At 39.2% G+C, this 26,998-nt stretch overlaps 1 protein-coding gene across 1 annotated transcript in view; it reads left to right on the top strand.

Annotated features, from left to right (window-relative positions):
• The window catches only part of fam184aa (family with sequence similarity 184 member Aa), a gene marked incomplete at both ends in the record, with an annotated part of 121,995 nt that overhangs the window by 77,097 nt on the left and 17,900 nt on the right, over positions 1–26,998 (top strand). The window contains 6 exons of the mRNA XM_083896364.1: positions 5,759–5,880; positions 6,008–6,158; positions 13,953–14,067; positions 19,270–19,367; positions 25,057–25,210; positions 26,541–26,668. Coding sequence (XP_083752490.1) covers positions 5,759–5,880; positions 6,008–6,158; positions 13,953–14,067; positions 19,270–19,367; positions 25,057–25,210; positions 26,541–26,668 — 768 coding nt within the window. The remainder of the gene's footprint in view (positions 1–5,758; positions 5,881–6,007; positions 6,159–13,952; positions 14,068–19,269; positions 19,368–25,056; positions 25,211–26,540; positions 26,669–26,998) is intronic.

The following is a 26,998-nucleotide window of genomic DNA, read 5'->3' on the forward strand; positions in this document are numbered from 1 at the left end:
TAGCTAAATGTTCTACCACCGATTCTACTTCTAGATATTTTAGGAATAACCAGTAGACCTGAGTTCAGGGAGCGCAGCGGTCTATTCGGTTGATATAAAGTGATTAAGTCACAAATATAAGAAGGTGCCTGATTATTCAGGGCCTTGTATGTAAGTAGAAGTATTTTAAAATCTATTCTACTTTTCACTGGGAGCCAGTGAAGAGAAGCCAAGACAGGAGTTATATGATCACGTCGTCTGGTTCCAGTCAGTATCCGTGCTGCTGCGTTCTGGACGTTGAAGGCTTCTCAGGGACTTACTAGAACATCCAGACAGTAAGGAGTTACGAGATCCAGCCTAGATGTTATAAAGGCGTGGATAAGTTTCTCAGAGTCTTGTCGTGATATAATGTTTCTAATTGTCTTGATGTTGCGAAGGTGGAAGAAGGCTGTTCTACATATATGCTTAATGTGTTCATCCAGTGATAAATCCTGGTCAAACAGGACTCCTAGGTTCCTTACTGTAGTACAAGGGACTGAAGTGTTACTGCCTAAGTTTAGAGCTCCAAGTGCTGCTCTTATTTCTTTTGGCCCGAGGACCATGACCTCAGTTTTTTCTGTGTTAAGCATCAGAAAGTTCCGAGTCATCCAAGTCTGTATGTCTATAAGACAATCCTGGAGATTAATAGATGGGTTTGGGTCATCCGGTCGTACAGATACACATAGCTGGGTGTCGTCTGCATAACAATGAATATCTATGTTGTGTTTCCTGATAATGTTCTCTAATGGCAGCACGTACAGGATAAAAAGAATAGGTCCAAGCACAGAACCCTGAGGAACTAGTTGACCTTAGTGAATAGGAGGATTCCTCGTTTACACTAACAAACTGAAATCTGTCCGATAAATAGGACTTGAACCAGACAAGTGCCGATCCTTTAATCGGCACTTGTGATCTGATCTGATTACTGATGAGTGCTGATGTTTAACTGGAGGTACAGCAGTGTTCACCTGCTTTGGCCTCCACTAAAGATGTGCGAAGCATTTGGAAAACTCTGCAACTGTAAAAGATTGGGATTATTGCCAATGTTGATACTTGATGCTTGATATCAGGATCAGGACATCCTTATGCACTAAATGTATAGCAGACAACCACAGCCCCCCTCACATTCTTGGACACATGTCAGCGTTGGTGGCGGCTTTTACAGTCAGTATCAGTGTTGTATCAGTTCATCCTTTGTAAATTCTGGTGAAGGGACTGGAGAGCAGATGAGGAAGAAAGATGGTTGAAACCAGGGAATAGAGGGAAATACAGGCAGCTGTGAAATAATGATGAGGAGGCTATGAGTTGAGTGGTGCTGTGTTGGTATTAGTGATAGGTCGGTCGCGAATGAAACGGCTCTTGCAGGGTGATAATTGAATGCCACTGTTACATGGAGCTTTTTGCTTTCCCAGCAGCTCTTCTATAAAAAAGACTATCTCGTATTAACAGCAAAGACCCACTTCACAGTTAATCTCGACCAACTATTGTGTAATGGGATAGTAGAATGAGTCAATTTATAGCAATGAATTAAACACCTCTATTTTTTTTCCTCTCCTGATGATAATGTGATTATAAATCCAAAAAATAATGAGACTGAAATATAAAGCTATGTCCTTCATACATGTAATATATGTCCTACAAGAAATGCCACTTAGAATCACAATATGGTAAACTGTTATGATAATTATGATGAAACTCTAAGGCTCAGTTATGTGACTCATCTCTGCTGAGTGTGTCTTTTTCTGAGAGCACAGCTTGAACTAATAGTGCATTCCATTTTAGATTCCGAACTCGGAATTTCCTAGGTCAGGTTCCTGTGTAAGGAACTTACATCAAATCATCAAAAATTAGTATTGTCAGTAGAGCTGAAACGATTAATCAATGAATCGATTATTAATCGATTACTAAATTATTTCAGCTTCTTAAATGTGAATATTTTCTTAGTCTTTGCTCCACATAACACAGAAATCATTAAAACTGAATCATTATCACAATCATTCATATCACTGATTTGACACTGAACTGCCTTTTGTAGGATTTTTGATTTTAGAAATGAAGGGAAGATTGATCTAGGTCAATAATTAGCACATGGGCTGGGTTTGCTTTTTTGAAAAGGGGTTTACTGCTAAACTGCTACTTTAAAAGCTTGGCATTTAATATTCAGGATATATTTATTTGATTTAACATAGAGCTGTTAATCAAAGGAAACACATCCTTAAAGTAGACAAATTATACCCTATTTCTGCAAGTTAATGAACATGCTTTGGTCAAAATACCATAAGCACCACAGCAGTTCAATCGCCCTGCCAAAACAGCCCTGTTCAGAATGCTCTGTTTTGAGTGCCTGTCTCTTTAAATGCAAATGAGACACAGGAAACTATGTCAGCTACGGTAGCTAACAGCAGTTAACATTTGGAAAAGCGATCATTTGCCGACTCCAGCCGGCATATTTCCGTCATATATCAAATATATCCACTGGACACGTCGTGTATCCTAGAATAGAACACCGCATACTTCCGCTCTTCCGGATACTGTTGCCCTCGCCAGCACTTTTTTAGGGACAAAGCGGAGCTCCACGAGACAACAATTCTAGGAATGTCTCATTGTGACATACAAATGAGTGCGGAAGTCAACATCGTGTGTTTATCTCCTGTACTTAGACTCAGGTGGACCACAAAAACATGAGTGAGTTATCTTTTTTCACACTTTGCCTACTCATAGGCCCTCCAGAGTCCCAAATATAGTTAATTTTGCATAATATGTCTCCTTTAAACAGTTTAGTGGGGATAGGATCTAACTGACGGATTGATGGTTTGGATGATGATACTAATGATGTTAACTCAGGAAGATCTATGGGGGAGAATGTGTAATCTGCTTCTAAAGCTCTTCTTCTAGAAAAATAAAATAAACATTAATCAGTCCCACTTTGAGGGAGGATGTGATTAATTTATTCTCTAATTGATGTTATTTTATTTACAAAGAAGTTCATGAAGTCGTCTGAGTCATGCTCAGTGTTAAAGGAATGGACGGCTCAGTAGAGCAGTGACTTTGATGACAGTGCTGAAAAGAAATCTTGCCATTACTCTTCCAGGCTGTATGAAATTCCTCTAGAGTAGTGGAATGCCATTTTCTTTCCAATCTACGTGAAGCTTGTAAGATGGGGCTGCTGTCCTATCAACAAGATTATCTATGAGAGTTGCTGCAAAATCTCAACAGGTATCTTCAGATGTACACTGACACTGAGTTAAATAAAGGTAGCACTCCTTCAATTTATGAATAGTATTATCAGACTGACTGGCGAACTGTCCAGGGTGAACCCCGCCTATCGCCCTATGTCAGCTGAGATTGGCACAGCACCCAGTGACCCTCCTGTGGAGGATAAAGTGGTAGAAAATGGATGGATGGATACAGGCACTGACTGTAGCAGTAGTTTTTCCTTATTTCATTGTAATTCATCCATCCATCCATCCATTATCTACCGCTTTATCCTCCACCAGAGGGTCGCGGGGGGTGCTGTGCCTATCTCAGCAGACATTGGGCGATAGGCGGGGTACACCCTGGACAGTCATTGTAATTCATTGTACAATCAAATGTTACTAAATAATGATCAGATAGGAGAGGGTTTTGGGAAAATCTTTAAAAAAAATTATATTTGTACAATTTGTCACAACAAGAACAAGATCGAGGGTATGGCTAAGGCTGTGAGTGAGTTTATTCACCTGTTGAATAAAACCAATTGATTGTAACAGCGAATTAAATGCAGAACTAGGAATGGGGATCATTCAAGGTCAACATTTTCTACTACTTTTTTTGATACTGCTTATCGATCCACGGCTTTAACAACACACTATCATCAGCTGCTAGGATTCAACCAAAATATTGCACATTTTAAAATTGATTATATATGGATGAATGTACATCTTCGTAAATTCTGTTTGGCCATTTTTTTCTTCATCCTAAGGGGACATAACAGAAAATAATTGAGAAGCACTGTAGTAACACAAGGTTCAAATTCAAATCTCTGGTGAAATCATTGAAGTCTACCTTGTCTGTGTGCATTTTATGTAAACAAGTGTTAATGTTGTTAATTGTACATGTTGTTTATTGTCTTTAAAGTAATTATGCTGCTTCCCTTTTGGCCAGGTCTCCCTTTTAAAAGAGATCTTTTGTTCCCAAATGGACCAGCCTGGTTAACTTCTTTTTTAAAAGGGAACTCTCAGTCCTCTTCAATTCCACCAATGCATTTCCACCATTACATTTCTGTATATTTCAGATAAAGCATAACATAACCTCTTTAATGGCCCGCATGTTTGTTAATGCGGACCATTGTTGCGGAGAGATGGATGTAAAAATTCAGTGTTTACAGCAGAAATAAGTATTTTTCGTGTCAGTATATATATTTATGTCAGTTTTTTATTTTTTATATGTACCTTATCATTCATGTTTTTGTAAACATGAGAAGAACTGTAGGCTATGTCATGATCACTCTTCTAGATAATGTGTTTAGTCTATTTTTTTTGAAACAAACATCATTACATATTCTTTTAAATATATCTAATATCTACATTATAGATAATCAGAACTTTGTATTGAAAATGCAAAAAACATTTCTCATCTCCTCATTTGTAAAATGTCTATATTTATTTTCCCTCAAAGCTTTGAGGTCTCTAAATGAGCTTGTCAGCAGATAAACCCCGGAGACTCTTCAGCAGGAAGTGGGCACTGTGAGTCATCCAGCCCCCGGCTATTAAAGTGCTGCATCCGGTCAGAGAGCAGCTTGCAAATATTCCCTTACATTTAGAGGGAGTGCAATGTTAGTGTTAAAGCTGTAGTGTGTAATTTATGTCACATTCAAGCCAATCTTAAATGAGCTCACACAGTATTGATTAAGTCTATCAGCTCCACTCACCTCTGTGTGTTTAGATCATGTGTTACCTGGGAACAATGCCGTAGTGCATGGCAACCAGTTATGAACGGGTCCTTCCGTCCCTTTGCACATGTTGCGGTGTGGAGCGACTTATCAATAATAGCAAGTTTGGTTGTGATCTGACCTTGTATTGCAAAGTTATAACAGTTTTATACTTTTTGGTGAGTCATCAGACTTAGCCACACGTTTACTGTCCCCTAGTGCCAATACCATGTGACAGCTTTTGATAAAGTTTAATCCTTATCTTGTCCAGAGTGGCCTGTCCAAAATTGAAGTTGATTGCGGAAAAGCCGTAGGAAGAGTTTGTTCAAAATGCGAAATGACCAAAATGGGCATAATGGTCACCTTATTGTTGTGTTTCTGTGATAGGTCCAAGAGACTTTTTTCTTGATGTTCTCCTGATAATCACGTCTGCCAGTTTTCATCTGCATAGGTGAAACACTTTTCTAGGGCTGTCAATTTTAAATGTTATGGTGGCACTGTGGATCGACGCACCTGTGACACAACTTGCTCAGCAGTTTGACGGGATAGACTCTTCTTGTCCCCACCCGCCCCTGTGTTCATCATTTCTGTTCACAAAGACCAAACAAAGACACAATGATTACATCAACAAAAATGTATGCATTTTGTTGACAGCAAACTCTTTATGACATAACCAATAGCTTATTTAACCTGCTTTATAATAAGATGTGGATGAAATAGGTTTATGTGGCTTTTTGGTGTCAAATTGGCTGACAAATGTCCAAAAAACAAGATAGGCAGGACAAAAAAGACAAGAGAAATGAAGTAGCAGAGGATCTTTTGTCTTTGCAGGAGGAAATTGAGACCCAGAAACAGCAGCATGATGCCAGATTGATGTCCATCAGAACTGAAGAGAAGCAGAAGACGGACAAGATGGCCGATGACCTGGAGCAGAAGTGGAGAGATGCACTACAGTAAGATCCTCAGTCCTCATGTGTCTCACATGTTAAGTGATTTTTAATAAGAAGGAGTAGGAACACATTTGAAAGCAACATTTTGTTTACATATTACAAAAAAGTATGTCTGTGTGTCTCGCTGCAGGGAAGAAGTGCGCTTGTTGAAGGAGGAGCTAAACGAGGAGTACGAAACGGACAAGCAGTCTGCGCTGACACAGCTCTCTCAGCAGAAGGAACTGGAGATGATGGCAGCAAGAGAAGGCTGGCAGAGGAAGGTGGAGGACCTGCTGGAGCAGGTAACACACACGTTTACATCTGGATGTATGCTGACCCAAGGTTGTAACAGATGTTTTAGGAGGTTTCAGTCTATGCGAATAAGATAAGATAAGATAAGATAAGATAGTCCTTTATTAGTCCTGCAGTGGGGACATTTCCAGTGTTACAGCAGCAAGACAATAAAGATAAGAATAATAAATAATAAACATGCATTACCAAAAAGAAATAGAATATATAAAGTACAATATATAAAGATATTAACACTGACTATAAAAATAGGTTTAAAAATAGAATGTAGAATGAACATTATAACCGGTCTGCAGAATATACACAGTATGCACATGGTATTTATAGTGTAAGAAAACAAGGTTGAGCTATTTAATAAGGATATTAAATAAGGATATGGATATTGCACTGATGAGAAAACTACAGTATAAAAAATTTGACAGTATGAAAAATGAACAGTATATTGCACGTGGAGAGTGTGTGTGTGTGTGTGTGTGTGTGTGTGTGTGGTCTACTTAGAGTAGTACTTGTTGTACAGTCTAACAGCTGCATCGAGGAACGACCTACGATAACGCTCCTTCAGACATTTTGGATGTTTGAGTCTGTGACTGAAGGAGCTGCCCAGTGCTGCGATGGTGTTCTGCAGGGGGTGGGAGAGAATGTCCATCAGAGATGATAGCTTGGTAGCCATTCTCCTCTCTCCCACCACTTCCACTGGTTCCAGGGGACATCCAAGGACAGAGCTGGCTTTTTTAATCAGCCTGTTTAGCCTCTTCCTGTCTGCGGCTGTGATGCCACTGCCCCAGCAGACCACTGCGTAAAAATGGTTGATGCCACTACCGAGTCATAGAAGGTCTTCAGGAGTTCACCCTGCACTCCAAAAGACCTTAGTCTCCTCAACAGGTAGAGTCTGCTCTGACCCTTCCTGTAGAGCGCAGCAGCATGATCAGACCAGTCCAGTTTATTGTTTAGGTGAACACCCAGGTATTTGTAAGATGTCACCATCTCTATGTCCATTTCCTGGATGCTCACCGGTGATGGAGGAGAGTGCCGTCTTCTGCCGAAATCCACCACCAGCTCCTTAGTTTTCTCCGCGTTGAGCTGGAGGCGGTTCCGCAGGGACCAGTCCACAAAATCCTGAAAAAGTTCTCTGTATTCTCTGTCGTCATCGTCTGTGATGAGGCCGACAATGGCAGAGTTGTCAGAGAACTTCTGCAGGTGACAGGAGGGGGAGCTGTAGGAGAAATCTGCAGTGTACAGGGTGAAGAGGAACGGAGCCAGAACCGTTCCCTGTGGGGCCCCTGTACTGCAGACAGCCATGTCAGACACACAATCCTGAGTCCTCACATACTGGGGTCGATCAGTCAAATAATCCACAATCCAGGATGTGAGGTGAGGATCAACTCCTGCATGCTCCAGCTTGTCCTTCAGAAATGCTGGCTGTATGGTGTTGAAAGCACTGGAGAAACCTGATCAAACCTATTGAAGAATAAGTACAAGTCGTTAGCCCACCTCTGGTCCCCTACAGTCTGGGAGTCCAGCTTCTTCTGGCCGGAGATGGTTTTCAGGTGTCACTATAAACTACTTACTTCACCTTTAAAACTACAGATAAATATAGAAATGTGTCACATGGTTATTGTAGTAGCTAACACTATTGCCTCACAGAAAGAAGGTCCCTAGTTCGAAACCCTGGTAAGACCAAAGTCCATTTCTGTGTGGACTTTGTTTCCTATGTTAATGGTACACAGAATAAGAGCAGTATCATTAGATGCATAGGTGGTGGTGTTCAGATGTGACCTGGTTCCAGGCATTCATAAATGTAGATTTTTCACTGTTCAGGTTTGTAGGAATAGAAATAAAAACTGGGGCACCAGCGTCCTGTGATAGAACCAGGACACACACTGATGCACAGATCGGAGCAATGTGTCATTAGTTAAATATGAGTAAATATAAACACAAACCATTTACTATCTTTTTCACACCTCATCTGTCAGACGGTTCCGACTCACTCAGTGAAATTTTCTTGACATTGAGTCAAGAGGTAACAACAAGCTTTGTTGTGTCGGATATGACAAGTACAAAATGTGGTGCTAAAATAACAAGGAAAAAAAAAAGAATAAACAACACTGATCTGTGCAGATATTGCGTGTGACATTTTGAAGCGGTTTATCAAGATTAAATATCAGCTGTCTACTGTGTTTTTTTTTTTTTTTGCAAAGCCAAATGCTGCAGCATGATCTAAGGACAACATGCTCGTCATGCTGCATAGAGCACATCCTGCTGTGCTAGTCAATTCATCCCCATAGCACACATGGTGCAGGCAGGTGTACACTCTGCAATATGCACATGCAGTTTCTAGTTTTAGAATCCAAAATGGAGATGAAATGCAGGGTGAGGCCACTCATTGACATAATGCATTCGTTAACATCTTACCCTCACTTTAACCATCACAATTGAAGGCCTAACCTGACACAAAATCCTTTTCATAGGAAATGTTATGATTTTATTAGCGGTGTTAATCAGTGTACAATTCTGTGTATTGCATGTTTTATTTAATTGACTCACAGCTGGTTCCGCCTCATTTTATGTTTGATTGTTTCTTGTTTAAAGCGGACCTAGACCGGAAGTTCCATTTAACGCTGTTTTTTAGTGTGTATCTGCATCATTACCTTGTTTATGAAGCCCTGAAGGTTCTAAACAAACAGTTCAGTCACTGCTGAGAACGCAACACACTGTCTTCTGGGGGTGAGATTTATGTCTGAAATATCGCGGCTCAGCACAGCGTCAGAAAAGACAGATTTCTATCGGCTCGTTTACAGCAACTAGTAGGTTTTTGACCATAAAAACAAGTTAATGTATGTAAGTAGACCTCCATAACTAACATATATGTGCAACAGGACCACTCTATGTGACCTTTAAAGTGGAAACTTGCAAGTCTGGTTGCTTTTTCACCTTTAATTCTATAGAGCTCCCCCTATAGTTTCTGAGAACATCTTTTTATGACACCACCATAAACATCCATCCATTGTCTATTGCTTTATCTTTACTGTCATAAAAACTCACCGCTGATGCTCCCCACTCCCTTTCTCTCTCCTGACCATGTATTTATTTTGTTTGCTTTTGAGATTTTGCGAGACCTTATGATTCTGAGGACTCCACTAAATGCCTACTGTCTGTTTTCCGTTAACAGACAGACAAATAAAAGTGCTAAGTAGAACCATATAAGGTTCTTCGGCTTGTCCTCATAGAAGAACCCTTTTTGGCTCCAGGTAGAACCTTTTTATAAAGGTTCAACCTTTGGAGGGTTCCACCAAGAACCGTTTTAAAACAATTTATTCTGGAAAGGGGTTATAAAGAGTTCTCTGGATCAAAATGGTTCTTACTGGAACCATTAGTGTTCCCAAGAGCCCTTGAAAAAACCCTCTCTTCGGGAAAGGGTTTTTCAGAAGCAAAGGTAGGTAGAACCTCAGCCCTTGTAGAAGAACCCTTTTGGAACCCTTTATTTCTAAGAGTGTAGGGGGAGTGGAGACAGTCCCCAATCACCCTGGAACAAGATATTTAACCATCACAATGACTCCAAACCTGTTAAATGAGGGTAAAAGTCCTGCATAGTTCTGCAACAATAAGCTGCCTGCAACATACTAAATGGATGGACGCATGATGAGAATTCTCCAACATCAAACATTAACCAAATTTAACATACATTTTATCCTCACACACACACATGCAAAAAGAAAGACAATATGTGTATTAAAGTCTATATTATAGATACTATACATTGATATTAAATATAACCTGCTCAGTTCAGAGTTAGAGCTCTGTCTGTGCGACACTGGGCCAAGAGTTCAGGCATTTGTCTCCTCAGCCTCCTGTGGCTGAGTGTGCTGAGCACAGAGTGCCTGTGGGAATTTTGGAGCTCAGCTGAGTCACAGCTGAAGAGACTTGTCCTGATTTTGCCAATACACCGGTGGCCTCGATAAACAGTTTCTGACAAGCTGGCTCAGCAGCCACCCACAATCAGTTTGGTGAATTATTTTAGACAAATACCCCCCGCCTCAAAAAAAAAAATGATGCTGCAGAGGTTAAATGTAATAAGAGTTCAGAAGCAGTTGCTTTCAGTCCGATGTTGCTTTTCAGATTTTATTTTAGCTCTAACTTTAACAAATGGGGTGTATTCTAATCGAGTATTATATTCTAATTATTTGTAATAATAATAACACAACTAATACATTGTCTTTATTACAAACTTTATATTATCAAAGTCTCAAAGTGCTACAGGTAAAGAGCATAAAATGCTAATTCCATAGGGATTAAACAAGATATGATAGCCGTAGATGCGTTGGTGAATGACGAGTGTTACGACCCCAGGGTCACGAGGGAGACCTTATACGAGATAATATAATATAATATATGTATGAGGAGACAAAGGCGTGGACCAGTTTTTCAGCATAAGGGAGGGTGAGAGTGGGGCACATATTTACTATCATTTAAAATTAAGCAAATGCTCCTGAACTCTTACCACATAGTAATTATTCTATTCGTACTTTGCACTAACACATTTCATTCTCATATAATATATTCATTTGCTCAGCTCCAGTTACGAGAACCCCAAAAGCATGTCTTTTTGGTGGATTTGACAACTGCAGAGAAGATAGTCGCTTGGTGGAAACCTCCACATATATTAACCTGCCAGCAGTGACTGCTCACTTTCATAGATGCTGTTTATCTTGAATTATCTACACCAATCATCCAAAAGACCTAAACTTTTGTTATCTATTTAATTTACTGAATTATTCAATGTTTTTGTCCCTTCTATTATAATTTATTATGGGCTATCATTTATGTTTATTTATTTATTTTTATTTATGTATTCATTTATTCCTTTATTATATGTTGGCATGTGCTGATTTAGAGGGTATGTATAGGCAGTGTGTAGATCTTTGTACCAGTCTGTACAGTTTGTGGATCAATCCCATGGCATGTGGTGATTTTGTTGTTGTTTATTATATTATTTTTATTATATGCTATGCTACTGTTCATATGTCTGTTTCTTTTTCATGATAAACAATTGATTCCCCTCCCATCATTTTATTTTCCTCACATGTATATTATGGTTTCAACTCATAATTTTTCTATTTCTTATATTTAAGAGTTGTAATGTGCCTGAATCTACCTCCCTACCTTGTCCATAGGGGAAATCCGCTTTTAACTCAGTGTGACACAGGAGCTACTGTCTACTGCTGCCTTGTTTAGTAACTTTGTAACTTTATGAAAATACAAACAAAGAATTACAAACACCAGGCACAAAATAACATATCTGAGTTTAATTGATGATTAACCTAACATTTACACTATTTACACATATTTTTGCATGAAAAATAATACACTGAATAACGTGCCATCCTATGTTAAAGGGGAAATAAGTAGTTTATAATGCCATCTAGAGGAGAGGCTGAAATTTACAACAAAGACCTGCTGCTCTGCTCACCCCCTCCCTTCCCTGAGCGCTACGGTATCCTCAGCTGGTCAAATGTCGTCCTCGTCGTCTTTCTCCGTGTCAGCAGATGAGGTTCGTGAGGCGAGGGAGAGGGCGAGCTACCGCGGCCGTAGCAGACGAAGCGGAGAGAGAGGAGGCGGGACTTCCGCTACAAGTAAAGAGACGCTTGTTTTGTTCTCTCGCGTTTGTCCTTACAGGCTCCTGTAGAAACATGGCGTCTCGCTGCTAACAGTGGCTATGCAACCGCGGTCCACGGTCATGTTATTTTACATGACTTTTTGAAACACTACGAAAATGAAACAAAAACTATTATACAGCGACTAGACAATGCAGGAGCACATAATATGTATAAAAAAGTGGATTTTGGGTCATATAAACCCATAAATACTGCATATTGTACCTTTAAGGCTTTTGTGACATGGCAGGTACAAACACTTGGTCTATGTAAGTTTGAAGGTTTGCTGATGTGCACATCATTATCTATAATGATTTTTTATTCATTGAGGTATTTTAAGGTCCCAGATCTGGGCTGCTGCATGTGTGTGTGTGCAGTAATGCATGTTTAATTAACATTGCAGGTTGTTGAAGCTATTTCTACCTCATTAATCTTGTTTTTAACATTCTCTAAGTTTAAAAATGATTAACTGACAGTCACTGGACACAAAGAGAGAGAGGATAAACCGTGCAGGTCATCTGTCTGTCTATTTAAGTCCATATCCAATGAAGAAGCCCCAAATCTTCATCCCAGCCCTTCTCCTCATCCTCTCAGTATAAATCCATCTTACCTTACAGTAGTTAATGTAAATCCTGCTGGGTTCCCTCTGGTATCCACTGCAGCGTAAGAAAGAGTGACGTATGAAGGAGCAGAGCCACTCAACTGAAGTAGTTCTGTCATTCGCAGACACTCAGGCCACTAATAGATCCAATATCTACGCAACATTTAATGGTTTGTGCTCCTGTAATGGAACTCCTAGGTTTATGTTCACCGCCATGTTTCCATCTTGTGGAATGGTTTGGTTTTTATGTATTTATTTGCATTGCTGGTTATTTTGCATAGTAACCAAAATAACCAACACCGACCATTTTGGTGCCATTCGCTGAAAATGGTATGGTAATGTCAGGGTGGAGCTGGACCGCCTCCACCCACAAAGGACAGCTGACAACCTGTTTTTTTCTGCTCTCTTTCTCTTCAAATGCAAACGCAAAGCTGGATGTCTTGTTGACACAAACAGCCTCAAACCCAACAGGAAAAAAACCAGCTGCTGCATGTCCTCCATTGTTGTCTGTTGTGTTGTGTTCAATGTTGTTGTTTGTTTTCATTGCTATGTATCACACTGACCTGAACATTGGGCACAGCCCACACCCCGCCTACCAAGAAATAGGTACTGTCCTCAGTGGAAATGCAAGGTTGACTCAGGTCTTTACCGTTCCATACCGTACTGTACCAAACCGAACCATACCATGATGGAAACACAGCATTATTTGGCTACTAAAGTGTCAGCTCCTGCATTCATCTCCTGTATCATCTATGTGTCAAACACCTTAATGCTGAATTCATCATGACTATCAGACTTTGAATTTTAAGCCAGGTTTTTTTCTTGTCTTGTCCTTTCAACTCCAGATTTGGCTATAAATCAAAATCATTAATGGCTCATACAGTATGTCATGATGATTCCAGTACCTTAGTTAATATGTCATGTTCCTCCATGAACTGATTAATACATGTGAATTCATCAGGTAATTCATAATAATTTGTGTTCCCTACCTGTAAAGAACCAAAAAGGGCCTAACGTTTTATCCTCCACTTTTTTTCCTCGCTTCTTCTAACAAAATGCCACGACGAACATCTAAATCTAACCTCATGGCTGCCTTCATATCAAAGCTCATACGTAGCTGGCTGTGTATCCAATAACAGATGGTTGAGAGAGTGGAGTCATTGAAGTCATTGAACCATCACAATGACTCCAAAGCTGTTAATGAGGGTAGAAATCCTGCATACTTCTGCTCTAAGAAGTAGAGAATGACACAGGAGAAAATGCAAAGACAGGGGGGCGATCAGTGTTGGAAGTCCAGTCTTAATCTGGAGATTGGATTTTGACAGAAAGTTTATGTAATGTTGCTGCACAGTCAGAGGTAGAAAACCACTTGAAGCTGCAATTACTTTTTTATGTTTAGGTCACTGGCACATTGACTTGTTGAGCTTTGGTTTTAATTATCATCCCATTTGTCCATTTCAGTAATGCTTGTTGTGCCCTCCAGTGTGAACACTCGTAATCACTGCCTTACCCTCCCTGTGTCTTCCTCTGTTCAGATCTCACTGCTGAAACAGTCCCTGGAGCTGCAGTTGTCTCAGTCGCAGTCAGCTCTCCAGCAGTTGCAGTCCCAGTTCAACCAGGAAAGAGAGCTACTGAACCAACAGCTTAAAGGTTAAAACATGTCCTGAACCCTACCAACAAGCAATCTTTCCTGCAACTTCCATCCATGCATCATCTATAAAGCCTTAAGGAGTATTTTGCTGCTGCAAAGATGAATGTTTAATAAATCTATGTATGTGTGGTCATCTATGTAGTAGAAATGTCTATAGCCATAGGCTACACCCCTTGCTTACCAAATGTAGTCAAAACACTAATTGTGTAAACAGTTGGCAAATCCATCACAGATTTGTGATTAACATCTTTTCCCCTCGATATGGTGTTAATTTTCTTTGTACCGCGATCAAAATTTCAAACAAGAAAAGGGTAATCAGTAAGTTTCGAGGTCAGAGATTCAGAATGGTGTAAACATTCTGAATATCAACTACCTGAAGTTTGGAGAGGACACTGACATGTAAAAGTCTCCATTTCCAGCAGGAAAACATTGCAGAGAGGTAAGACTGTCACCAATAGTCAACTCTATTTCTCATAACATCATATACAATTTGATATAGTTGTTGGCAGTAAAGGAGCAAAGTTATAAAAGTCATGTTTGATAGATAATTACTTAAAAGTTGTATAAACTGTACAGTATGTTAGCTTTTCAGCAAAGTAATGCTGCCCTGTTTTTGCTTGAGAATAATTCAAGTTATCATTATTCAAGTTTGTTCAAGAAGAACATGATGGGAATGTTCAGTGTGTGCTAACATCTAGTGTTGTTTACAGCCTTTATACAGGTGAGGGACGATGTGACACGCTAAGTTTTAGTGCAAAATACACGTTTATGGTAGATGACACAAAGGGGATACTCCACACAGAACTGATACAGGTAAAATAAGAATAAATAGCAGCATAATAATAATAATAATATTTATAATAATAATATTTATAATAATAATGGAACATTCTAATTGCTATTTTGAAAATGGTGATAACAATTACCTAAGTAATTATCTTACTTTACTCTTTAGGGCTACAGAGGCCACCAGCTCTGTAACAATGGAACCATTGGTTTCAGAAGGGCATGACTGAGGCTGTGAACCTTGATGTCAAGGTGCTGGCCATGGACTGTTCCAAGTCTATCCAAAAACTCATCAGGGAACAACCCAATTCACACTTATACACAAACATACTGGTGAGAATAGTTTCCCTTGTACACAAAATCCTGTACCAATCCTAATGCTCATGCTTTTATTTCTCATGTGTGTCCTCTCTATTTAATTGCACACAGGGCTACTGGAGGTATTTCACAGTGCACAGAACCCCTCCAAACACCAGGCATTCTCATTCCAGGGAATGGAGCAGTTTGGTTACCATGTGTTCTCACAGTGGCATCATTACCGAAATTAGAATGTTCACAGCTAACTCAGTCAGCATATTTTGCTAAAAGGTTTGCATATTTCTGGGGAAAAAATTCTAGCATAGTTTCAGATGTTCTGTATAATTATATTCCCTTTTCTTTACAGGAGAAACACAGTTTAATCAAGTCTTGAAGAAAACCTTCACGCCACACACCACCAAGATCATAGAAACACTCAGCCAGAGTGTCTGCTGCTCTTTCCCGACTCCTCCAGCTGTGCCAAATCAGATTCCACTGTTTCATTATTATTTTTTTTAGTTTGTATATTGTGCAAGACTTTTTTAGATTTGTCCTTTTTGATTATTTGAATCTGTACCCTTGACTATGATGGCACAGAATTTTCCTTTTGTGAACAATAATAATAATAACAATTCCCTTTATCCTGCACTCCTGTGTACACAACAGTTCAACAGTATACACCTGTGGAGGCTGAATAGTTATTTGTTAGATGGTGCACAGTAAAAAGATGATGCAAGGCAAGTCCTTCATTCTGCTACCGTTATCTCAGGAAAAAGATGAGCTTCCGAAGTGTTTGTTGTCAACCTTTTCGCCCAAATTAAATCTCTATTTCTCTAATACATACTCTAAATAAATCACAACCAACATGAACTGAATATCTTATTCTGACTTTCTGAACAACACAGGCAGGTAAAACAGGACCATTGCTTTTTGCCTGTCTCTTGCCGTGCAGGATCCCTTCCACAAAGTAACACAGAGCACAATGTTAGTGATGCAAGCTATTTCTGCCTACAGTACCATAGATGTAAATGAATTATGAAGATGCTAACCTTAGCTCAGCTGACAGTACTTATCCACAGGGTGAAAAATAATAATAAAATATATATTAAAGTAAAAAACAAAATACTTAATACATCTATTTCTTCCTGCTGGCTTTGGCGTGCACCTTTAGGATACTGAAATATGTCTCTAGGAGCAATCTATCCAAGCTTGGAGAAAGCTGGGGTGCTCTGTTACACATTCTGCTGTTTCCTGGGCAGATACTGAGAATTCTTCAAGAGGAAATTGCCATCAATGAAATTCACGTCAGCACAAGGACTCTCACTGTGTTCATAGGAACACAGTGTAAGCACTGACACCAGCAGTCGGTCCCAGCTCAAGTCAGCCCGGCCTCCTCATCCTCACTGACAGACAGGTCTTGCACCTCAGCTGTAGCGGCTGCCTCCTCCTCCTGCTCCTCCATCATTCTCAACTGTCCCTTGCTGTATTGCGGCTCACACAAGTGCCAGATTCCACCATCAGATGTTCAAATTCTTCTCCTGCCATATCAGTTTGAAAACCACCTTCCACCATCGTCGTCACTTCTCAGATTTCTCCGCAGAGCAAGAGTCTGTTAGCGTAGCTTTGACGGAAGACGTCGGACACCATGTTTACATTGAAGTGAGGGCCAGCCCCCCATGTGTAGGTCTAAAACAGGGGTGTCAAACTCATTTTCAATGAGGGCCACATCAGCATAATGGTTGCACTCAAAGGGCCAAATGTAACTGTAAGACAGAATAAATGTAACTAAATGTAAACACCCTCAGAAAAAGACTTTGAAGCACGAGTGATTTCTTCAGCCACAATAAAGCTAGCTTTCACTCCAGCATCGTTTTTGGTTATGGCTTTTGTGAACACATTCTGCTGCGATCACAGTTTGCCTTTTAATTCTTTGACAATTTGTTGTTTTTCTTGAAGGCTAACGTTGGCATACTTGCCTCCTTGTTTGGTGTCAAAATGCCGACGTAGATTTTACTTTTTCACGACCGACACCGCCTCATAACACAAAAGACATACCGGTTTTTCTCCTTGAAGCACAAACATGTATTCGCCTTCCAATCTGTCTTGAAACTGCCTTCCCTCTGCATCAATCTTTCTCTTCCTGGACATTTTGGGATCATTTGTGGATATTTCAATTTCATTCGTCGCATGATGAATATACAATGATACACTGCAAACTAGTGGCGGGATGCCGTGACTTCACGGTAACACAGTCGCCATGCATTATGGGAAATGTAGTTTATGGTCGACACACGCATTAAAGCAGCATAGATCTTGCGGGCCACATAAAATGACGTGGGGCCTTGAGTTTGACACGTGGTCTAAAACATGCGGTTTCCAGCCTTGTGCCAAAAAGGTCTGCAATGGTGCAAAATGATGCAGGGAAACTGAGGGAAACATAATCAATCGAAAATACTACCAGTATTCTAATAATACAAAGATTATAGCAAATCAGTGAAATATACCTTTAACCTTTGAGGTTTATGGTTCAAGGTGGAGCCAATCCCAGGTATTAATAAGCAGAGTACAAATTGAAAGGAATTGGAATTGGCATAGAAGGGGCTCTAGTCAAACAGGATTTCAAACCAATGATAAGTGCCACATCTACCTTTAACTTATATAGTCCTTTTTTTTCCCATCAGCCACCAGGTGGTGACCACTGCTTGCAAAGAGTTACAGTTTATTGAGCTGTTAATGGTCTTAATCACTAGTTTCAGGTATTTTCTAAGAGAACATGATGTAAATTTTGTAAATATGTTCCCATTTAGGGTGAAATGGTCGTTTGTCTCTATGTGGCCCTGCGATGGACTGGTGAACTGTCCAGGGTTTACCTCACCTATCGCTCTATGTCAGCTGAGATTGGCACAATATCAATAATAATCCCCTCTAAATTGGATGTTCCCATTTAGAGGAAGACAGCCGATAAAGCACTGCACGTGTGGGTACATTGGCCAATAAGAGTCTGGTTGCTGTTGCTTGTGACATTTGCTGGTCAAATGGTAAACCTTGAGGCTCCTAAACACTGGAAGTATAATTTTTAATACTGTAACAGTAATAGGTATCTTACCTTATTCTAAAAATCACACTTTCAAATCAACATTTGAACATCCCTATTCCCTGTCACCACTCCCTGAATACACCACAAATGTCACAGTTTACTTACACTTTTAATAATTGCTACTTTATTAACAATGCTGCTTGTGTTCATAACATACAGCACTCAGTCGGATGGAATAAACAATACCTGAACGAGAAATCACTGACAACATGAGGAACAGCTTTTAACTTGAATGTAATAAGGAAGTTAACACATCTGATTGTAAATGCAAACTTAATTTCTAATATTATGAAACAAGTCTGTCAACCTGATCAGGATCAAGTGCGGGTCTCTTTTTATAAACAATATTACTGACGAGAATATACGTTCAGAGTGGAACACACATATTTTTGAACCAGCTTTGAGAGCTATGGATATTTGGCACACCTTGTGTTTTTTCCACCAAAGTCACTGTCATGGTAAGAAATCTAAAGTGCGCTCTCTGCTGGATCTTAAGGCATACTACTCCAACAGGCGCTACAGTTGAATGTGAATTTTCCAACCCGTGTTCGAAATAATAGCACATTTCTAATAAAAAAGTCTAATAAAAGGCCCTTAACAGTAAACAATAGTTACTGAATGGGTAACATACTGAACTAACTCAAACTGAACCACTTGATAGAAATGGGTATTGTTAGCATTAGCTATTCAGTAGTCAAGCTTCCCTGAGTGATTTTTCTAATCATTTAGGACTGGTGAACCATTAGGTGGTGTTCATTGTCAACAGGCCACTGAGGTTGGCATTGATGCTGCAGTAAAACATTTCTAGACATGATTATTCACACCAGAAGGTTAGCATTAGGTAAACCAAAAAAAAGACTCTCTTTGTGTGAGGAACATAAATTCCAAAACAAAATGATATGTTTTCATGCTCTATTTAATGTGTCTGAAGCCAGCATGATGTCATCTGTACTATTAGGACAAATGGAAACACATACTTTAACAGTGTGTACAGCACTAATGTATCTGTTTGTGTTTGCAGAGATGCAGAGAGACCATCAGAGGAGAGAGCATCGATTACAGGAGGCTCACTGCTGTGCTCTCAGCACCATGGAGGAGGCCAGGCAGCACCAGATCAGGGTGAGACACACACACACAGTCTGGTCTCCATAACTAGAGGGTAATTTGTGTCCTGGGGACTTACTCTAACCATAACCAACTACTACAAAAATATTGGGACTTTTTTTTGGCTCCATACACCACTACAATGGAATTAAAATGAAACAAACAAGATGTGCTCTAATGGTACACTTTCACCTTTAATTTGAGGGCATTTACATCCAAATCAAGTGAACAGTCTTGGAATGACTTTCTATACGTGCATCCCACTTTTTAGGGGACCAACAGTAATGGGACAAACTAAACAATCATAAATCAAACTTTCATTGTTTAATACTTGGTTACAAATCCTTTGCAGTCAATTCCAGCCTGAAGTCTGGAAGGCATAGACATCACCAGACACTGGGTTTCATCCCTGGTGATGCTCTGTCAGTTTGGTCTTCAGCAAGTGAAATGCATGCTCAATCAGATTCAGGTCAGGTGATTGACTTGGCCATTGTATAACATTCCACTTATTTGCCTTAAAAAACTCTTTGGTTGCTTTTGCAGTTTGCTTTGGGTCATTGTCCATCTGCACTGTGAAGCTCCGTCCAATGAGTTGTGAAGCATTTGGCTGAATATGAGCAGATAATATTGTTGGAAACACTTCAGAATTCATCCTTTTGTCAGCAGTTACATCATCAATAAATACAAGGGAACCAGTTCCATTGGCAGCCATACATGCCCACGCCATGACACTACCATCACCATGCTTCACTGATGAGGTGGTATGTTTTGGATCATGAGCAGTTCCTTTCCTTCTCCACACTCTTCTCTTCCCATCGCATATTTGGCAGTGATATAAAGTAGCAATACTTGTGCAGAAGTCACAAAATAGATATTTTTGTTCATAAAAACAAGCCAAGTGAACTTTGAACTGTGACATATTTTCAAATAATTGTTTTTTCATCATTCAGATTGCCTAGGTTGTGCTTAAAAAGGATACAAGACACTCTATATTGCACAATCTTATATCCTCTGTATTATACTTATATCTTTAGACAGAAAAAAACAGCCAAAATGGTCTTTGTTCAAAGGGTTAAGCAACTATGAAAATGAGACTGTTCAATGGGTCTGGGTTTTTTTGGGGGGATTTGAATTTCAATGGATTTGTTGATATTTAAACTCAGTGTTAATTAACTTTAACTTTTAGCAAAATGAGGAGAATAAAGACTTTGTTCTATTTACATTGGAACTCAGAGGTGGGAGTGAAGCTTGAACCCCTTGATCACAGCATTCCAGTTGAGAAGCTGGAAATAAACATGAACGCAAATGTAACTTGGGCTCGCCATTGTTAGCAATACCAGCGCTCTACATGGTAATTTGTGTGCAGACAAACATCGTACAACATGTCCATGGTTATTATTATTATCATCAGTATTATGTGTACAACTGATTTACTGTGAAACAGACTAGTGATGGGTCGTACCGTGCCGATGCTTCAGGGCAGGTGTCGACAAATCCTGTAAGTGTTTAGTGAAGTTCATATGGATCAGTGATGACGTTCGGAGCCTCACTGGTTCAGGAAGTGGTTTGAGTTTTGATGATATAAGAACATATAATTTACATCCTGCAATGATCCACTCACACTTGGTGGGTTAGTGTTGGCAATTTGTTGGTTTGTATGTGACATACAGCCTGGAGCCTGTGAGAAAGTGAACATTTTGATCTGATCTCTCCCAATAAGGTAAGTTCACTTTCAGCAACATTATTACATGTGTTTTATGTTTGTTATACAATGTACTATATTTTTTCAATGTATTTTTCTTTTAATCCATGGTGAAGTGTTTGTTGTGTGCTTAAGAATTGGGATACAACAACAACACCGTAACCATGCTTTGCATGAAAATTATTAGGGGATGTGGCTGGACCCAGCCCAAGTGAGTAATTCAAACATATGAGTGGAACATACTTTTCTATTCCTGACATATTTCCTAATCAACTCTAATAATGAAATTGTAAGAACTAATAATATATTTAAAAAACTTTTCTTTTTTTTCTCCCAGTGACCATAAAGGAGCTGGATGCGCCTTGGTGTCAATGATTGTCAAAGGCACCCAGCCATTGGGCATAGTGGAGGACACAGGATTTAGGGAGTTTAAATGAAAAGGAAAGGATAGAAAACCATCTTCATTGTTATTATCACACTGTAATTGCAAAACGAAAAGTACAAGGTCAGCTGGAGGGTTGATCAGAGTCGCTTCAACAGAGCGCCGCCACAATGGACCAACCTGACCAAATGTGTCTAACATTCATACTTGTTTTGATGGTGGGAGGAAACGAGAACCCAGATGAAACCCACGTGGACACAGGGAGAACATGCAAACTCCACACAGAAAGGTCCCAAACTGGGAATTGAACCCAGCGCCTTCTTCACAGTGCTAACCACTAATCCACATTGCTGCCGAGTGGTAAAACAGGATCCAAACTATGTCCTCCCAACAAGTAGGTGTGTTTGGTGACATGGATGAAGCATGACAGTACTATTGAGATATTTTCTTCTTTTTCTTTAGGCTGTATAGGCAACAGTTGAGGAAATGTAGCAACAGTCACCTTAACAGCAAATTATGTGGACATCCATTAACATGGATGTCTACCTGGCTGTGACCTGCCATTATATAGTTGGAAACCTGTGTCCAGTCAGCTTTACTGAGTGCAGTAAAATTCCCACAGGCACACACAGCAGGAAATATAGCTTGTGTGATGACATCCCTCATGGAGGAATGACTGATGGTGCAACCTGTAAAAAAGGCTCTCCACCCCAGTCCTGTTCTCAATGTGTTCCAAGGTGAGAAAGCTGGTGGGATATTTCCGAAGCAGCACAACTGCAGAAGTTAGTTCTCTGATGTTTTTATATCTGTTAATGTATTATTTGTTTCATATTTCTGCATGTCACAATAACATGACTTCCTTTATGTCTTTTTGTCTAAAGGAGGATGGGGAGATGGGGAGACCCAAACTAAAACTGCTTCAGGAGGTAGAAACCAGGTGGAACAGCACGTTTCACATGCTCCAGCAACTGGTGGAGCTCAGGGAGCCTGTGGGGGCAGCTTTGGCAACTTTACAAACCAACCTCCCTGGTCTAACATCTGATGAATGTAAAAATGCAACTGCGTGCCTGACCATTCTCTCACCCTTAAATGAATCCACTGTGGCGTTGTCGGAGGAAAAAAAGGGCATTGGCTCAAAAGTGATACCGTTATTAAACATGGTAGAATAGATGATCTGGCAAGAGGCAAAACTTGGAAAAATCCTACTGGCAAGAGAAATGGGCAAGCACTCCATCAGAATCCTCAGGGACAAACTCCAAAACCTGTTAAGTATGAACACCATGTTGCTAGTTACCTTGCTTCAAACATTGGTTTCTTTAGCCCAACAAAGGCCAATGATGTTGTAAAACGACTAACTGAATGCACCATCATTACAATGTTCCCAGTCATCTCCAGCTGCAGCATCAACATTATCAAAGGATGCTGTAATGGTAAGGTAATTATTTGGCTTTGTTTAAAGGTCAGTCTGGATTAAGTTTGACTCTCACTTATGCAATCTGTTTATGCTTCTCTGGAAACAAGCATTATTTAGATGCCACAGTGAAGGAGAGCCAGAAAAACCACAATGCGATTGCTGAAGCCACAGTCGAAGTCCAGAGGTATTTGGCCGAATCAAACATTCCCAGGACAGAGGACCCCGTTTAGTATTTGGAGAGGAGAATGTATCCCAACTTGTGGAGTTCTCTGCCTCATTTGTACACTGCAAAGAAGTTTGCGCCAAAGCAGAAGTTGTTCCAAAAACGAAGGAATCGTCTTAAAATTAGATTCCATTGTATTGTCATGTTACATACTCGTAATACACCAAACTATTTTTTATATGAATGAATACAGGAATGATAAATGAAATGCATTTATTAAATTGAATTAATTTATTTTACTTGGCAGTCATTCCCATGCCTGCACTGTTGCAGGACAGTCTTGAGTGTATTACAAATTGATAAAATGACCAACAATGTATCTGGCTGTTTAATAGTCTTTGACCAGCAGGGGGGTTTGTGTGCCCGTGAAGCCAAGAGAAATTAACGTTTGACTGTAAGGCTTAGAAGCTTAAAGGGATACTTCACCGATTTGAACTGTGAGTCACAGTAGGGCACATTTGGATAAGGGAAAACAGATTTGTTTACAAGTCAGGGAAAAACTGAGGGAGGGAAGCACATTTTCTAAAAAATACTACTGCTATTCTAGCAATACAAAGCCACATTCAAATCGGTGAAGTATCCCTTTAATCTTGCATCACTTAATGCATTACAAGTGCTATTCATAAATAAAATAAAAAGTAAGTGTTAAAAGTAGCAGTGTGTGTATGGTGGCAGCCATTTTGGAATGTGAAATCAGGGCTGGTGTGGTTTAAATCTGAGTTCAGGGGCCATTCCTGTGTTCTCATTGCACCATGCAATCCCCCAAACACTGGAGCGTACTCCTTTATATAGGCTGAGTCTAATGGGAAGACTACTGTTTTTATACAAAGGCACATCACAAATAATTTGTAAATCTACAATAAATATCATGTAATATGTCAAATCAAAAAATATATACACTAAATATTTAAAAACACCTTAAAAACCAAATAAATACCAACTAAATATATACCACAATTAAAACATTTAATATGTGCTTAAAACTCTCTACTAACTTTCCACTAAATTGAAAAGTTCAGTTTGGTTAAGTTAAATTTGAGCACAAACAATTGCACATTTTTAACATGTGTGGAAAAATTAGATGATCAAATATCACTGTTTCTATTTACAGATGAATGATCAGTGTCTTCACAGCGCAATATTAATGGACTCAATTAAACAAAAGGATGTATTTTGTGTATTTTGTGGTTATTTTCACCTATTTGTGTTACTATGCTAATCAGTCGTCACATTATTTCCAAGCTTACATCTACACATTTTCCTTTCAGAGTTTTCAGAAACCCAAAATCGTTTGAAGAGGAATTTTGAAAACGCTGGCTCTAATTTAGTTGTAGAGTTTTGGGGCAGCTGTTAAGTCTGAATGGAGAAGAACAACGTCTCACTCTACAATTAGCATTTTCATTATCAATGAAAATCACTGTAAACACTTTTCAGTTTCACCTTGTCATCGGTTTAATAAAGGAAAGAAAGAAGAATAAAATAATTATTTTCACTGATTTTCTCTTTCATTTGTTTGTAATCATTTCTGAAATGGGCAAAATCAGCATTTTGTTCTCATCAGCTAGATTGTTTTGTGTTGTATGGATGTAGCATAAATCAGGATCTTAGTGGTGCTGTCTCACAAATTCAACTATTTCTTATAATTATGAGCAACTGAATTTTTGGATAAATGTCAAAGCCTCATCAGCAAGCAGATACCTCAGCATTGAATATTTTGAGTGTTTTTAATGTGCTGATAATTTAAATTGCTGATAATTAGTGTGGAAGTGGGACAGAGCTGGTTATGTTGTCATTATCTTCTGAGTTTAATTTACCTTATAATTAGGTAATTTTTCCCAGCTAATTGTAGAACTATTTTATCAGAGTATCCTTGCACTAAGAATTTTTATTATAGTATTCAATTATATGTATATGTAATGTAGCATGTCATACTGATACTGTAATGCCTCCTCTTTCTTTATCCTCCTCTTTCCTCACTGCTAGGCCCTGGAGGAGCGCCTGAAGCAGGAGCAGAGGGAGGAGGTCCATGCTCTGAAGGAGGCCCACAGGAGGACCTTAGATATCCTGAGACAGCAGTCAGACCAGGAGCTGCAGACACTGCGGTTTGAACTGGAGGATGAGGGGAAAGCGAAGCTTGGTAATTAATAAATAACTCATCACTGTGGACAACCTCAAACCACAGCAAGTAAAGTAAAGTTATATTTTTCAGGAGATCTAACAGCAATTAAATATACAGTATGACTGATTGGAAGAAAAATAGCTGATTATTAGGTTGTTTTGGGTTGGATTGTCTCTGTCCTGAGCCCCAAACAGTTAATATGTTTTATTCAGTGAAAAATACAGAGACAATAAAATTCTATTTATCTTCTCCCACCAGATGAGCCCAGACAGAGGCTCACATTTCATGCACAACCGATAATCCAAGACAATTCCTCCAGCTCTGAAATGCTCTGCCCATTTTTGGTTTTACTGCATTTATCCTGCCAGTAAGAGCAGCAGATTTTCTCAAGGCTGTGAATGGAATCTAGTTTTATCTCAGGTCACATGATTTACAATATGATACGAGGTTGTTATGGATTTATTGACCAATAACAGCACAAATCTGTCACTTGCACCAACTGTAAGGTAACAGATGAACTAACGGGCTAATGAAACAAACAGTATTCAAGCCAACCTTGAAATTAAATCTGAAGTTTAAGAGGTTTAAAAAGAGGTACAGATAATGAAATGCTGCACCTGTAATTAGTCACAGTTGCTTTACAGTTTAAAAATAAATGTGAATAATTTAAATGAAAACATATTCCTAAAATAAATGTTTAGAAATCATCTGACAAAACTAGAAACTAGCAGATTAGAAGGCAAATGTCAAATCACATCAAATGTTTTTCAACATCTGCAAAGCAATACACAGCATAACAGAGTAAAAAAAATAGCCTACAACCACCAAATATACAGTAATTTATAGAAAATAAACGACTGCACAAAAAATGGATATAACACCTGCTTAAACCCACATCAAAAAGAGTGGACTGATGAGGAAACCAAAGCATTCCTTGACTCAGAGCAAGAAGCAAATAGATGGAGATGAAGTATAGATGGAAGCAGTGAAACACCATCATGTATCAACAGCTACTGTCGCCCTTTATCCGTGTCCTCAAATTACAACTTCTTATCCTTCTTCTGTGGTGACCTGGACCTAGATTTTGTGCCACCTTTTACTATTTTTTACGATGATAAGCACTTCTTTTGTATTTTCTCCACAGTAACGCATAGTACTGTTTCATTTTTAACTGGAGACATGTTGCTACGCTGTTTGGAGATTGTTGTTATTGACTGGTATTGCTAAAAATGGCTAGCCAACGATACATTTGCATACTTCTTTTTTTTTACATTTTGGCTAAATTGTGTGATTTTAGTGTGTTTTGTCAGACATATTGTCAGTGAAGTGCACTGTCTCCATCTGGCAGCCTCTCTTCGTGCAGAGCTGAACCACCTCCATGCTTCAGCTGTTGAGCATCTCAAGCAGATTCACCTTAAAGAAAATAGTGCTGCTAAACGAGAGCTGGAGAAAGCCATGGAGCACAGCCACCAGCAGGTAACACCTCTAGCATCTCAAAACATCGAAACATCTTATTACATTCTCTATAAAGCAAATACAGTGTTTATGTTCCTTACACATTATATATTTGATATATATAATATTGGCTGAAATAAGCAGGAAAGCTCTGCTGCGTTATTTAAATGTCCTCAAAATGAGGAAATGAAGTAGAGAAGAAGAGCAGTCTCCTTCTGTGAGTGTGCAGTACCACTGATAAACAAAGAGGGAGAGAGTGACCAGGATTTTAGCTAAACCAGCTCTGTTTGTATAATTATATATATACTTATTAATTATAATATACTGTAAAATTGTAAAATAATGTTCCTT

The sequence above is a fragment of the Microchirus variegatus genome (assembly GCF_963457635.1).
Source record: "Microchirus variegatus genome assembly, chromosome: 1".
Classification (NCBI taxonomy): Eukaryota; Metazoa; Chordata; class Actinopteri; order Pleuronectiformes; family Soleidae; genus Microchirus; species Microchirus variegatus.